This window comes from Pyrus communis, chromosome 7, assembly GCF_041283825.1.
Source record: "Pyrus communis isolate YQ-2024b chromosome 7, ASM4128382v1, whole genome shotgun sequence".
NCBI lineage: Eukaryota > Viridiplantae > Streptophyta > Magnoliopsida > Rosales > Rosaceae > Pyrus > Pyrus communis.
The window spans coordinates 30131079-30145345 of NC_142571.1; the positions used below are offsets into that span (position 1 = coordinate 30131079).

The window sequence follows — 14267 nt, forward strand, 5'->3', positions numbered from 1 at the left end:
AAGTGTCAACTGCTCTACCGGGGAGGGAGGACTGATATAAAATATAGTCGTCATTATGATAATGATGTCTCAAATTACAAAAATTTTACGGTGCTTCGAAATTTTTACCGTTAAATTATAGTTATTTGCTTTTGATCGCGGACTTAATGAAAAAAAAAAAATGAAGGAGTTTTTTATGTTCAGACCAATATTATCTTGACATTCTCGTTTATGTAAATTTTATTTGTGTGTCGATAATTTCAACCGGTGTTTTAACTAGTCAACAATATTAACAAGGTACATTTTGCTGGAAATGTTGAAAATCTATGGATAACATGTCATTGGTACATTTTGAGGGTAACAACACAATATTAAGGACAAATTGATATACAGAACAACCGTTGTTTCATAATACTTATAAGGAAAGTATGAAAGCAAATAACTTTGCCAATGGGGGATTTCATTAACCTTCAAGTCCATATATTACTAACATTAGTTTCTGCTGAACATATGCAGAAAACCAACAAGAAGAAGCACAAATTATCCCCAAACGATCGTAAACCTTCGAAAATCGAATTATTTTAGCGGAAGTTGTAGAGTAAAGGGATCACGACACCGATTCTTGTCATGCATTATGGGTGATTACTAGTACTGCTTAGAAATCTTTGCTCTCTCGATTATAAATTTTCCTTGCTTGTACATCTGAGTCTGCTCGTAAGCTCGAATGTACTTCCAACCTAAGACCTCGCCGCAGTTGCTGCAATAGATGTCAGCAACTGAGAAAACACCAGTTATGAGCTTCCTGTGCTCCTTTTGTCCCACAATGACGTTCATTGCATGGGAGAACATATATGCCGGCCCTGATTTTGCCTAAACAACGGAATCCGAACGATAAATTGTAAGTTCTTCCAGGTCATGAAAGTGTTTTATGTACAAGCATTTCCAACTGCTTTTTCAAGAAGCACTAGAATTTTTAATAAATATTTTCATGTATTTCTATTAAAATCACCTCTAGCAAAAAGCTCTCAACCTAAATTGGAGTGAAAATAATAGACTAAAATACAATAACCATGTTTCAGTTTTCACCAGAAATTTCTTGGAGATGAGGTCGTCACGAAGAGCAAGTGGATTATGGCAACTTCTGCAGCTGAAGAAGGGACTGCCGCCGGATTCTGCCATTAAACTGAAAGATTTCGACACCACGTTAAAAACAATCAGATCTGATTCAAAACACAGCCTATATATATATATATACACACACGGAGGATAAAAGTGGAAGAAAAATAATTGAAATCTTCATACGTGGAGGAGTATGAAGAGATTATGCTCCCAAAAATTGAAGAAGCATAAGGAGGGGGCAGATTTGTAGAGTTTGGAGAGTCGACTGGAAATAGTATTTCAGCTGGAAAAAGTGGATGAGGGGGATGAAAAAGATAAGGCTGGGTGATGAAAAGTACTAAAAATAATAATATAATTTTGTGGAATAATGGAAATAAAATAATCTATGTCGAGATCGAAAATAATATATAATCGACGACAAGTTGGTAAGAATGGTTAAGCGTTTGTTTGGAAGTGTTATTACTATAATAGAAAACGTTTTTTGTGAACAATTATAATCTCAACCAACGTAATGCAAAATTTGATACTTATTCATAATCTTAACCGGTGTTTAAACTAGTTAACAATATTAATAAGTTATGTTTTGTTGGACGTGTTGAAAATGTATCGATGACATATCGAAACATTTTGGGTTTGGATTGGAACAATGATATTATAGATGTAAATTTCCGCCTTTTTCTTAGACGAAAATGCACCTGCAAAACAATCAACATCTAAGATCAAAGTCAAGAGCCTTACGCACCCACGATGAATGGGGGGAGCTTTGGGCGAATAATCTCTGATGCCAAAATTAGAATTTGAGAGAAAAATGTTTAGAGAATTTTTAGAAAATAATTGAACTTAGGTTTTGGAAGAGATGAGAGACTATATATAGGGGTGTGTGTCACATCCCCGCCCAGGGCGGATCACTTCCCGGGCCCGCTCCACCACCGTAGCACGATATTGTCCGCTTTGGGCTTACCATTCCCTCACGGTTTTGTTTTTGGGAACTCACGAGCAACTTCCCAGTGGGTCACCCATAATGGGATTGCTCTAGCCCCCTTCTTGCTTAACTTCGGAGTTCCTACAGAACTCGAAGCCAGTGAGCTCCCAAAAGGCCTCGTGCTAGGTAGGGATTGGAATATACATTTAAGGATCACTCCCCTGGGCGATGTGGGATGTCACAATCCACCCCCCTTAGGGCCCCGACGTCCTCGTCGGCACACACGCGGCCAGGGTTAGGCTCTGATACCAAATTGTCACATCCCGGTCCGGGGCGGATCACTTCCCGGGCCCGCTCCATCACCGTAGCACGATATTGTCCGCTTTGGGCTTACCATTCCCTCACGGTTTTGTTTTTGGGAACTCACGAGTAACTTCCCAGTGGGTCACCCATCATGGGATTGCTATAGCCCCCTTCTCGCTTAACTTCGAAGTTCCTACGGAACTCGAAGCCAATGAGCTCCCAAAAGGCATCGTGCTAGGTAGGGATTGAAATATACATTTAAGGATCACTCCCCTGGGCGATGTGGGATGTCATAGTGTGGCCGGTCCTATTAGGAGATTTGGGACCGGGCACATATGGTTGATTTGTAGGATTCATAGCAAGATATTATGTGAAATAATATCTTGCAATTGATTTGGTAATTAATCAATTAATCCCAATTTGAAAAAAAAATAATAATTGAGAGTTACCTTGTGGGTGAAGATTTGATGAAGAGTGATTAGAGGGTTTTAAGAGAATACAATTTTGATCACCTTTGACCTCGATTGGGCTGTTATTGCCCGTTGCATGTGCATGAGAATTTCGGTGTGCCTTAAGGATAATTTTGTTTTTTTTACTCAAAAATCCACGTGTCGCCTTTATATATTTTTTGATTATTTTTTGCTCCACAGATATAAGTGGGTGAAGCAAAACATCGATCAGAAAAGTAGAAAAGCAAAGAACTTTACCAATGAGTTTTGAGTTTTGTCAACACATATTGATACTGTAAGTATTGTATCAATTTACTATAAGGTTGATGCTATTAATAATTGTGTATCAATGTACTATTAACTTTAAAATGTATCAATATTTTGTTGATAGTGTATCGATATTCTGCCAATATAATTGATATTGTCAATATATAGAAGTCCATCTTATTTTCCAATACAATGTGTACAATCTACACATTGCTGCCCACACGTTTCCAAATTGATAGCTCTACCATTTTGAGCCATATCCCTTTCACTCTAATTAATTTAAAGAGAAAAGTGATTAATACTTTTTGAACTTTAATATTATTAGAGCAATGATCTTTCAATTAAAAATTTGTGACTATTGGTCTCTTAACTTGTCAAAACATGTAGTTATTGTCATTTTGTTAATTTCATCAAAATGAGTCACTTGCACGACACGTGAGGCTGAATAAAGAGATAAATAAGGAAAACGAAATTATTTCATGAGGGTGGCTTTGCATCAAAATGCAGCTTTGTGCGTCTGATGGTATATTTCCACTATAAAAGAGGGTCATGGGGATCTTCCAATCACATCTGTTCATCGTACATCGTGGAACTAATTTTTGTCAAGTATTGTTTATATTTAATTTTAAATAAAAAAATTACAATAATTTTTGACCGCATGATGTTCGATGAACTAATGTGATTTGAGAATTTTCAAAATCCTCACAAAGAGGATCTAACGAGGATCCTCACTCTTCTAGTATGTTTAATAGCCTCCGGGCCTCCTTGTTGCATTTGATCCCATTCCCTCGTGAAATAATATTTTGTTTTCTTTATTTGCCTCCACATTCAACTTCAGGTGTCATACACGTGATTTATTTTGACGGAAAATTTGATGTAACTGGACGTTTTGATGAGTTAAAAGATTAATAATTATAAATTTTTAGTTCAGATATCAATACTCCAATTAAATTAAAATTGATGAAATATTACTACAATTTCCTTTGAATTTAAGTGACAAAAAACGCAATTTGACAACACAATTGGTTGTAACAATTTTTAGGAATAAAAAAAAAAAAAAACCAAAAAGACAAGTAAAGGGGAATCCAGGAGTAGAAGTAACTTCAACAGGTTTGCCAGCTCCTATTCTTCCTATCTCTCTTCTCTACTGGAAAAACCAGAATCTTTCAACTTCCTTTCTCTCCACTCTCCATATCTCTCGCTGTGGAGCCCACAAACCAAGCTGGTAGTGACGGTTGGCAAGCCTCAAACATGGCGGACGCGTACTGGAGGTACAGCGACGGTCGACAACCGCCGCCCTCGGCGATGAATTCAGTCGTTGGAAAGCGTCCTCGCTCCGATTACGGTATGTTAAATTCCTCAAATTTCCCCTTTTTGGGGTTTCCTCTCTCCTTTTTGCGTGCGTTTGGGGGTTTATTAAATTAGGGTTCTTGGGGATTTTAGTATCTTCCTGGTTGCCCTGAGAGCAGAATTGTTGAAGTACAAATACAAAATGCAAAAGATGCGCTAATAAATGTGAACAAAAAAATGGAGATTTCAGCTGACTTTTAAGTAGTCGAACTAGGTTTTCAATGGGGAATTGAAATTTGGGATCTTTTGATCTATGTTGTATGTGGTTTAATCACTATTTGATGTTTATGTGGATAAGCTTATTAAGCCATCATATTCGGCTTTCAGATGGGGCTTCCATGGTTATTTTTGAGATATAATTGCTTAGATTACATGATAAATTTGCATTCTTGTTAGTTTTCTGTGCTCTATTTAGTGTTATCTACACACATTTTAGTGTAAACATTGTTCAAAGCATGCATATGAGAGATAAAATGAGTATTCCTAATCTCATTATGCACATTCGTGAAGATGTTTCGGTCTGTTGTACTGCATCCATGAGGAGGGTAGTCTATATATTTTGGACACCCATTTGTTGGTAATATGACCAGTGTCATATTTGAGCAAGCTGCGTGCTGGCTGGTCCCGGCTCCTAGATCATCTTCGTTATTAGTTTATTTTAAGTGTCATTATCCCTGGAGGCTGTTAATAATTATTCATCCTTAATAAATGCCAGGTTTGATTCAAGGATCAGCCTATGCAATATATTGAGATGAAAGGAAAATTCAAGTGGTTGTGTTAGCATATGCAATATATTGAGATGTTTGGGTACCTCATGGGCATGTAACAACTTAATTACCTGATTATGACTGATGCAGTAGTTAGTGATTATAGCAATTTGATTTTGTTAGGTCGTCAGCAGTTTAACTTAATATTCTCTTGTTTATAGCCTTATGCCACCTTCTGCGTTTATAATTATTTCAAATATTGTTTTTTTATTTTCTCTTTTGGTATCCTGAAGTACATCCTTCATCTTTTAGATACCCAGGGTGGTCAAGACCTCCCTAACTATTATCCCCATGAAGATGATAGAGGTTCTATGCGAGGAATTAGAGATACTGACTCCATAAATGCGTCGTATGATCGCTACCTGCGCAATGCGGTACTTACTTTTCTTTTTCTAGAACTGTCACATTTTTCATCATATGTTTGAAGTTTCGGGGCCTAATGTTACAAGTTATGCTTCAGCAAATGTCATCATATAGCGGGGGACAATCTGCTAGAAACATGAGTGGAGGACCACCTGGTCGTGCTGTTGAGGATCCACACATGATGGGAATTGGGGGTGTTGACCCTGGGGCACCTGCAAAAGATAGGGTCTTAGGAATGGGAAGTGGACGGCCTGATGCTCCCCTTCCTCCTGGTGCTACCAGTACACTATTTGTGGAGGGATTGCCTCCCAACTGTACAAGACGTGAAGTAGCTCGTATCCTTAAAATTTTCTAGGGGTTGCAGTTTTATAACCCTTTGTGTCATTACTTGCACTTTACCTTTGTCGAGTTTACCTTCACTTGGTTTTGAAGATATCTTTCGCCCTTTCGTTGGCTACAAGGAAGTGAGACTCGTGAGCAAGGAATCCAGACATGTAAGTTTTTCTTTCCCAAGGGATAAAATTGAATAGTTATTGACTGTTGGATTCTCAAATAATTTATCTGTGCAGCCTGGAGGAGATCCACTGGTACTTTGTTTTGTTGATTTTGTGAGTCCGGCCCATGCAGCAACTGCTATGGATGCATTGCAAGGTAAGTTTACATTTTTGTTAAATTTGTTGAAATCATAGCACCATAGTTTCTTTGACATTTCTTATGCCATTGTTGGAGAAGTTACATAAAAAAATTTCTTCACTTCGCAAGAAGATGGACTGCCAAATGATTCATGAAAAAGGAAAGAAAAAAAAAACATTTGCATCAATAGTTTGGATTGTTGGTTGGCAGTTCTGTGTAATTAACCAAAAGAAAATAAAGGAAAGGCCACTGCGTTATCAAATTTTACAATGCAGATAAGATTGTGTTGCTTCAATTCATATGGAAATTTTGTACACAGGATATGTGAATTTAAACCCCTTTTAACTTCCAAAGCTACCTGACATTTTCAACCAGTTAAAAGATTGCCAAAACCATAGTTTTGTGGCTTTTTTTTTTTTTTTTTTGTCCGTTTAAAGTGAGATAACTTACTATTCAAGGCATGTGACTTCGTTTTTTAAGGAGGTGATTCATGGGGCCACTTTCTATTGGCTTTACGAGGTGAACAGAGATTACCGCTGCCCATAGGTCTTGGTTTCACCCCTTACTTTAAACTAGAAGTTGCATGGTCAGCAAAGTCATCCAGTACCAGTTTACCACACCAAACTTTGTAAATTGTTCCAAACAATGGAAGGGATTGCCTTCATGGTTCATTTTTTATCCTCCAAGATTCTGCGAATGCCTTGAAACTGGTTGGTTTCCTTGGGACTTGATTTTTCCCTTAATTAGTCAAGTAGGACAGCGAGACTGGTTAGAGAAGCCATATAATTTCAGTTTGGCCGCACTTGTAATTCAGTCTAAGAATGCTGCTTGGGACAATGGTTCTCTCGGGATAGTTGTCTCATGTTTTAGCCTACACTTCGTCTTTTGTTCCCGGAAGATGAAATCTCATTATGAGGAGGTTTATCTAGTGAAACTGTATACTTTATGTCAAGAGAGGAAGTGCGTGAACTTCATTTTTGGAATGAGGGAGACCCTTTTTACCCTTTCTGTCAATCTAGGACATGTGTGGCGAACTCAGGTTTGCTACTTAGGTGTGTTGAGAAATGATAGGTGTTAAATATTTAAGATAAACGGTTTAACGTCTTTATATCATCTATCTGCTGATACCCTCATTCGGCGTTGAAAACGTACCCAGTTGTTACAGCGTAAATGGTCGAGCTCGATTTTGCAGGTTATAAATTCGATGAGCATGACCGTGACTCAGTCAATTTAAGGTTGCAATTCGCTCGCTATCCTGGTGCGAGGTCAGGTGGTGGGCACCGAGGGAAGCGTTGAATTATGCGGTTTTTCAGGTGATTAACACAATTTTCGATCCGTACAACCGTTTACATTCATGGCCATTAGGTGCCGAGTTGAAACTAAAAAAAATCACGCTAAACCGTCAAACGACTCTTCTCTGTAGGACTTGCTTGATTTGGGAGGTTGTGATAATGAGGGGCGATACAACAAACTTGCAGTTTCGAGAATTAATGGTGCATAGTTAGGACCAACTCGCTTGGGTGGTTCCCGATAATTTTAGACTGCTTTTCTGTGTGTAGACAACAGCAGACTTTATTTCCTTTATTTTGATTCGAACTGTTCGGTCTGGTTACCAGTACGATTACATACAGACTATTTCGCCATATGCGATTGCTAGAAAATGTAAACTTATTTGAAGTTAAACATGTTGAAGTCTCCTTGCATTTGCATATGCTCTGGGATTAGGGTCTAGAGTTGATATTATACCTTGATGAAGTGTGGTAACTGTTGTAGGTTTCATTTTACTGTACTGAAAGTAACTGCCTTTTGTGGTAACTGTTGTAGGTCTCATTTTATATTGAAAATAACTGGCCTTTTCTTTGTCATTGCTCATTTCCTCTCAAAGATGTCATGAATTTTGTTCGTCATAGATACTAGTATGTGAACTAAAGTATTACTGTGCGGATGCATTCTTGCGTTTGATTTTCGAGTCTTCTGACTGGGTTTGTGTTGAGTTGTAGATGCATCTAATCCTAACATGATTTGATTGTGATCCACTAGAGTCTACCGTAGAATCGAAGAATTAACATGATATCGGAAGATCTGTGTTTGGATTTCACTGACTGTTGGGGAAACTGGCAGCTACTGTAAAGGGGCTGGCTAAGGTTCTTTACCTGTACTGAATTAGGAGCATATTGGGGCTTGATTCTTTTACTAACTTCATACCCTCTTTTCACGGGGCGATGTTCTAATCTAGGGGAGATGTTCTACGGCAGGGGGGGTCGAAGTTGGGTGCATGTCGGTAGCACGCATTCATTTTAGACTAGGCGCACCATGCGGTTGGAAATTAATGGTTTCATATTCTCTGAGAGGTCACATTTTCCTGCATTTGGTCATTCACGTGAACCATAAATGTCATCGCCCTGCCCCCGCAAGGTCCTACCTTCTCGTTAGCTATGAATGTCGAAGACAAAGAAAAGAGCAACAACGGTGAACTTTTTCCACGGGTTGTTCAGCCAGCTTAACAAAACATTGAATGGGATGGTAGCCAGCTTAACAGAACATTGAATGGGATGGTTGCGGTGATGGTTATCTTTTTCTGCAGGAAGTGGACTGCGGCGACTGTTCAGGGGGGACTGTCGTGGTAATGGTGTCTTCATCAAGCTTGTCCGCCATGGATACTTTGATATTTTTCCCCACACCAACGTTACAAGTGATGGATTTTGTCCCGAAATCTGTGGGTTTCACACACCTACGAGAGTCCTCGGTCACTCAATATAAGTTGTTAGATCGGATCTAACGGTTAAACGTGTTAAGACAAACGTCCGTGGGCACTAGAGAAAAATTGCGTACTTAGTTGGGTCGCTGTCTTCTAGAAGTGGAACTGTGGAAGTGGGTCTTCAGTCAAACTTAATAGCCGGATAGCACCTTTTGAAGTTTGACTTCTTTGTTTGTTTCCAACTTTTTGTTTTCCAATAAACCAATAATTGTTAATTGAAATGGAAGCAAGATGGTGACTTTTGAAGTTACGCAAGGCATTTGTAAAAACACACTTACAAAATATTACTTTGTTTGAACGTGTTTTACAATAAATCGAAAATTCCTTGAATTTTAAAAGCACTTTGTGATTTTTTTTAGGAAGCACTAAAAATGTTTTTCTAGGATTCATTTGCGTTTCTACTAAGATTGATCTCATAAAAATTTTCATAAAAAATGTTTTTAGTCTTTCAAAAAAAAAAAGAATTTTCAAACGAGCTTTACGTGATTAATTAAAAGGGTAAAGTACTGTGGTTAATTTAAAAAAATAAAATAAAAGTTTTATCTTCCAAGGCTTATACAGGGTTGATAAATTTTTTTTATCAATTGGTAACAAATATTTTAAAACATTGAACGAAAGACTAAAAAGTTGACGCTTGAGTGCTCGTGATAATTTATGATTAGATTATTACTTTATTTTTTTGTTAACATCTTTATATTTTTATTCGTGACCTATCTTGTTGCTTGCAATTTTTTAAAAAATTGGTCTTGATTTCCAATTTCCTACGAAAAGATGTGTGGGGTTGGTTAACTACTTGGCTTATTAGTTGACTTTGCTTTACGCAGATAAGGGTGCCGTTTTATTGACCATGCCAGTTGTACATAGTCCAAATGGAATATGAAATTAATAACCAATCAAATCATCTCATTCTATTAAATTTGTACTAAATTTAAATTAAAAATAATAATAATCCACAGAAAACTATTGCTTGTGAGATCAAATGTAATTTAATCAAATTGTAATGTTTGTTTGTAGTTCAGTTGGTTGAAAATATTTTTCCTTACTGTCGAAACCGAAATTTGAATTACCCATCTTTGTATAAGAAAAAAAAGGAAGTGAATTAAAATAAATATCTTTGTCTCCATCTTACTATGTACTTAAAGCCAACAGGATCCTCTTTGGATTTTTTAGTAAGGATTATGAGGATCTGTGAATCGTGTCCGTTCATTGTACATCATGCGGTCAGTTTTTGTCAAGTACTGTTTGTGTTTAATTTTAAATAAATAATTTTTAAATAATTTTTAACCGCACGATATACAATGACAGGACATGATTGACGGATCCTTGGGATCTCACAAAGAGGATCCGGGTTCTACGCTAACGGGAGATTCGGTGCAAAATCGAGGGACAACGATATTCTAGAATTTATACAACTCTTGCCTAATGAGATAAAGTTTAGTTGTTGTCTCTATCTGTTACTATTAATACTGGTACTAAATCATTAAAATGTGTTTATATTTCTCAATCTCTTCTTTATCTTTGCATTTAGAATCAGAAAGTGACTTCTATTCCCAATTAACCAATAATTATTAAGCCATACCGGCAGTGATGTGATGGAAACCCATAAAATTAAATTTTCTGAAAACAATTATTTCTTTTCTTTCTTGTTTTTCCAAAAATCCTTTTGGTTTGGCGGACTTAGGACTGTCAGATGCAATTCGAATCTTTCTCTCTTAAACTCCTATGCCTACGAAAATTTCTCTTGTACCGTTGTATCTTATCCATCATAATCTTTTTTTTTATCGTTAAATGTTGATCATTTAATTTTTTTGTAAAAGATTTGACGGTCATAATGCACCGTGTTTACAATATCCCGGGACTGCTAGAAGATCCCGGGGTATACAGAAAGGGTGCAATATACAGTGTAGTAATTGAATATGAATACTTGAAAGACTAGGATATCCTCCTCCGTTAGGATTCTAAGCATCCAAACCAACCCTAGCTACTCTCCTAGTCCTACTCAGCACTCTGTCTTCTTATATTATATATATACACACACACCATAATATTCAATACTCCATATTCAACCTAGCCCTCTCTTCCTCTCTGCGTTGTGTGATTTTACACGCACTTCACAGAGCCGACTGTACAACTATCTACATCTATACACACACACATATATATTGAATATATATTTCACACATTTGCTTGTTTTTCCACTAGGAACGGCTGCAAGTTGTGTTCATGGCTGAGATAGACGCTGCAAAAGTTAATGCCTCTGCGGCGGAGGAGGAGGAAGTTAACGACTGCTCCATCAAGCAGGTTGACTTGACGGTGCCAAAAACCGATGACCCCACCATTCCGGTGCTCACATTCAGAATGTGGGTTCTTGGTTTGTCTTCATGCATCTTGCTCTCCTTTGTCAACCAGTTCTTCTGGTACAGGAAAAACCCTTTGTCCATCAGTTCGATTTGTGCCCAGATTGCTGTCGTGCCCATCGGGCATCTCATGGCAAGGACGCTGCCTACGTCCCCTTTTTTCAAGGGGACGTGGTTCGAGTTCACCATGAATCCGGGGCCTTTTAATATCAAGGAACATGTTTTGATCACCATATTTGCAAACTCGGGCGCTGGAAGCGTTTACGCTACTCATATCTTGTCTGCTGTGAAGCTCTTGTATAAGAGGAAGCTCACTTTTATTCCTGCCCTGCTTGTTATGTTCACCACTCAGGTTTTCTTATTTCTCCTTTTTCTTTGGATTTCGATTGCTTTTGTGTTAATGGAATTGCATTTGGTTTTATAGCAGATTATGACTATTTCGTGGCAATATTTGCATATGCTTTTCGTTTCTCTGACAAATATGTTTATAATGTTCAGTATTGTTTATATATCAAAATCTATCAAATCTGCTGAATTTTTGTAACAATAATAACACAATGAACTGTTTGTTTCATACCGAAATTACTAATCGGATGTCTGACCCTGTAGTTTCTGTTGATCTTGTTTGAATTTAGGTGTTAGGGTTTGGCTGGGCTGGAATTTTCCGAAGAATTCTGGTTGATCCGGAACAAATGTGGTGGCCTTCTAATCTGGTTCAGGTTTCACTCTTCAGGTAAACATATCTTTGGTTCAGTAATAATCACTCGGTCATTGATTTCATAGCCTGTTTAGCAAGTACTCATAGTAGTAAGTCTTTACTGCTGCAGAGCTCTGCATGAGAAGGACAAAAGGCCGAAAGGTGGAATGACTCGTTCCCAATTCTTCCTCATAGTGATGATCTGCAGTTTCTGTTACTATGTCTTTCCTGGCTATCTGGTTTACATCGTAACATCTTTCTCTTGGGTATGTTGGCTTGCTCCTAAGTCTATTCTTGTCCAACAACTGGGTTCTGGCTTGTCTGGCCTTGGTATTGGTTCTTTTGCGATTGACTGGGCAGCTATTTCATCATATCTTGGTACTCCGCTAGCTAGCCCATGGTTTGCCACTGCCAATATTGCCATTGGGTTTTTTCTTGTCATGTATGTGATGACACCCATCACGTACTTTTTTGATGTCTACAATGCCAAGAAGTTCCCAATATATTCTAGTGACCTTTTCACGTCTAATGGTACCACGTATGATGTTCTGAGCATCATTGATTCCAAGTTTGAACTTGACCGTCCTACGTATGCAAAGTCCGGACCTGTAAATTTGAGCACTTTCTTCGCTATGACTTATGGTCTCGGGTTTGCCACGCTTCCTGCTACGCTTGTGCATGTTCTGCTCTTTAATGCAAGGTAATTTACGTTTGAATCGTTGAACGTTTTCACAAAATATAAGCATAAGTTAAACAGAGATCTGCTGTTTGTGAATTGAAGCTGAATTTCATCATACCTTCATTGCAGGGACATTGGAAATGCATTTCGACGACAAAAGAAGTTGGATATCCATGCAAGGCTTATGAAAAAGTACAAATCAGTGCCAACATGGTGGTTTCTCGGCATCCTTGTGGTAAACATTGCTCTTATCCTCTTTGCTTGCCAGTATTACAATGAGTCTCTTCAGTTGCCTTGGTGGGGTGTTCTGCTTGCTTGTGCCATTGCCATTTTGTACACAGTTCCAATTGGTATCATCACAGCCACAACAAACCAGGTAACGAAATTATAACTTTTGTTTATAAGCTAATGCTGTTTGCTGTAAGTTTACAACCACTTGTTCAAGTTCATGATAGATAAAGGTTTCTGAAACATTTTTCCGTTCTTTTTTCGTGGTAACAGCAACCGGGTTTGAATATTATCACGGAATATGTGATCGGGTACTTGTACCCGGAGCACCCTGTAGCGAATATGTGCTTCAAAGTGTATGGCTACATCAGTATGACTCAAGCTTTAACTTTCCTGGCTGATTTTAAGCTTGGTCACTACATGAAGATTCCACCAAGATCAATGTTCATAGCACAGGTCAGTTTCGTTTTTTCGGATTTGTCAATCTGCATTACATTTTTGGTTTGAGATAGTCAGAAGCTAACCTCGTGGAATTACAGGTGGTAGGAACGACTGTAGCAGTGATTGTATACCTGGTAACAGCATGGTGGCTGATGGGTGACATTCCAAACCTTTGTGATACCTCCAAGCTGCCAAAGGATAGCCAGTGGACTTGTCCAATGGACCGTGTGTTCTTTGATGCATCAGTTATCTGGGGGCTCGTTGGCCCTCGAAGAATCTTTGGAAACCTCGGTGAATACATGAACGTCAATTGGTTTTTCTTTGGTGGGGCCATTGCCCCTGTGCTTGTCAAGCTTGCACACATGGCTTTCCCCCAACATAATTGGATTCGTCTCATCAACATGCCAGTCTTGCTGGGTGCCACATCCATGATGCCCCCGGCTAGTGCTGTAAACTTTATTAGTTGGATCATTGTTGCATTTCTTTTCGGGTATGTTGTCTACAGGTACAGGCCAGACGTGTGGTCGCGCTATAACTATGTCCTTTCTGGTGGTCTTGATGCCGGAACTGCCTTTGTTACCATATTGATGTTCATTACGCTGCAGAACCGGGGAATTGAACTTAAATGGTGGGGGAACAATGGTGAGGGCTGCCCGTTGGCTACTTGCCCTACTGCTAAAGGGATTGTAGTTGATGGCTGCCCAGTTCACTGACATTAAACTTCATATTTTCAGAAGTAGCATCTTTATTTCTTTCGATGATCTGTAAATATTTTATCAGGGATTCGTTTCTAGTTTTTTTCGTTTTATTTCGATATGATATCCATGTTGAAGAACATTTCCATTCTGATTTCAATAGTTCAGATAACTATTTCTCTAGCGTTTGCAGATGACCTCTGTTTTGATTCCCTTTTATTTCTAACATAAGAATTGAAAACCGAAAACTAAAAACGAAT

The 14267-nt window shown here is 38.3% G+C and overlaps 3 protein-coding genes across 5 annotated transcripts; 2 read left to right on the top strand and 1 right to left on the bottom strand.

Annotated features, from left to right (window-relative positions):
• Positions 1–422: 422 nt before the first annotated feature.
• LOC137735557 (protein yippee-like At4g27740) lies at positions 423–1457 on the bottom strand. Its single transcript, XM_088697053.1, has 3 exons — positions 1282–1457; positions 1066–1162; positions 423–849 (listed from the first exon to the last, which is right to left on the bottom strand). Exons 2-3 carry the CDS (start codon positions 1156–1158, stop codon positions 625–627), a joined length of 318 nt encoding a protein of 105 aa, XP_088553179.1. The 5' UTR covers positions 1159–1162; positions 1282–1457; the 3' UTR covers positions 423–624.
• Positions 1458–4067: 2610 nt separating this feature from the next.
• LOC137735551 (RNA-binding protein 2) lies at positions 4068–10414 on the top strand. 3 transcript variants are annotated; one of them, XM_068474976.2, is made up of 7 exons: positions 4068–4384; positions 5409–5530; positions 5617–5854; positions 5952–6013; positions 6089–6170; positions 7345–7465; positions 7576–8017. In XM_068474976.2, exons 1-6 carry the CDS (start codon positions 4291–4293, stop codon positions 7446–7448), a joined length of 702 nt encoding a protein of 233 aa, XP_068331077.1. In that variant the 5' UTR covers positions 4068–4290; the 3' UTR covers positions 7449–7465; positions 7576–8017. The 3 variants fall into 3 exon arrangements, with proteins under 3 accessions (XP_068331077.1, XP_088553184.1, XP_088553185.1); XM_088697058.1 differs by lacking the exons at positions 7345–7465; positions 7576–8017 and adding an exon at positions 6633–6908 and having other exon boundaries at positions 4143–4384; XM_088697059.1 differs by lacking the exons at positions 7345–7465; positions 7576–8017 and adding an exon at positions 10216–10414 and having other exon boundaries at positions 4144–4384.
• LOC137735550 (oligopeptide transporter 6) lies at positions 10336–14190 on the top strand. Its single transcript, XM_068474975.2, has 6 exons — positions 10336–11619; positions 11903–12000; positions 12095–12664; positions 12773–13019; positions 13145–13327; positions 13411–14190. Exons 1-6 carry the CDS (start codon positions 11134–11136, stop codon positions 14023–14025), a joined length of 2199 nt encoding a protein of 732 aa, XP_068331076.2. The 5' UTR covers positions 10336–11133; the 3' UTR covers positions 14026–14190.
• The last annotated feature ends 77 nt before the right edge of the window (positions 14191–14267 follow it).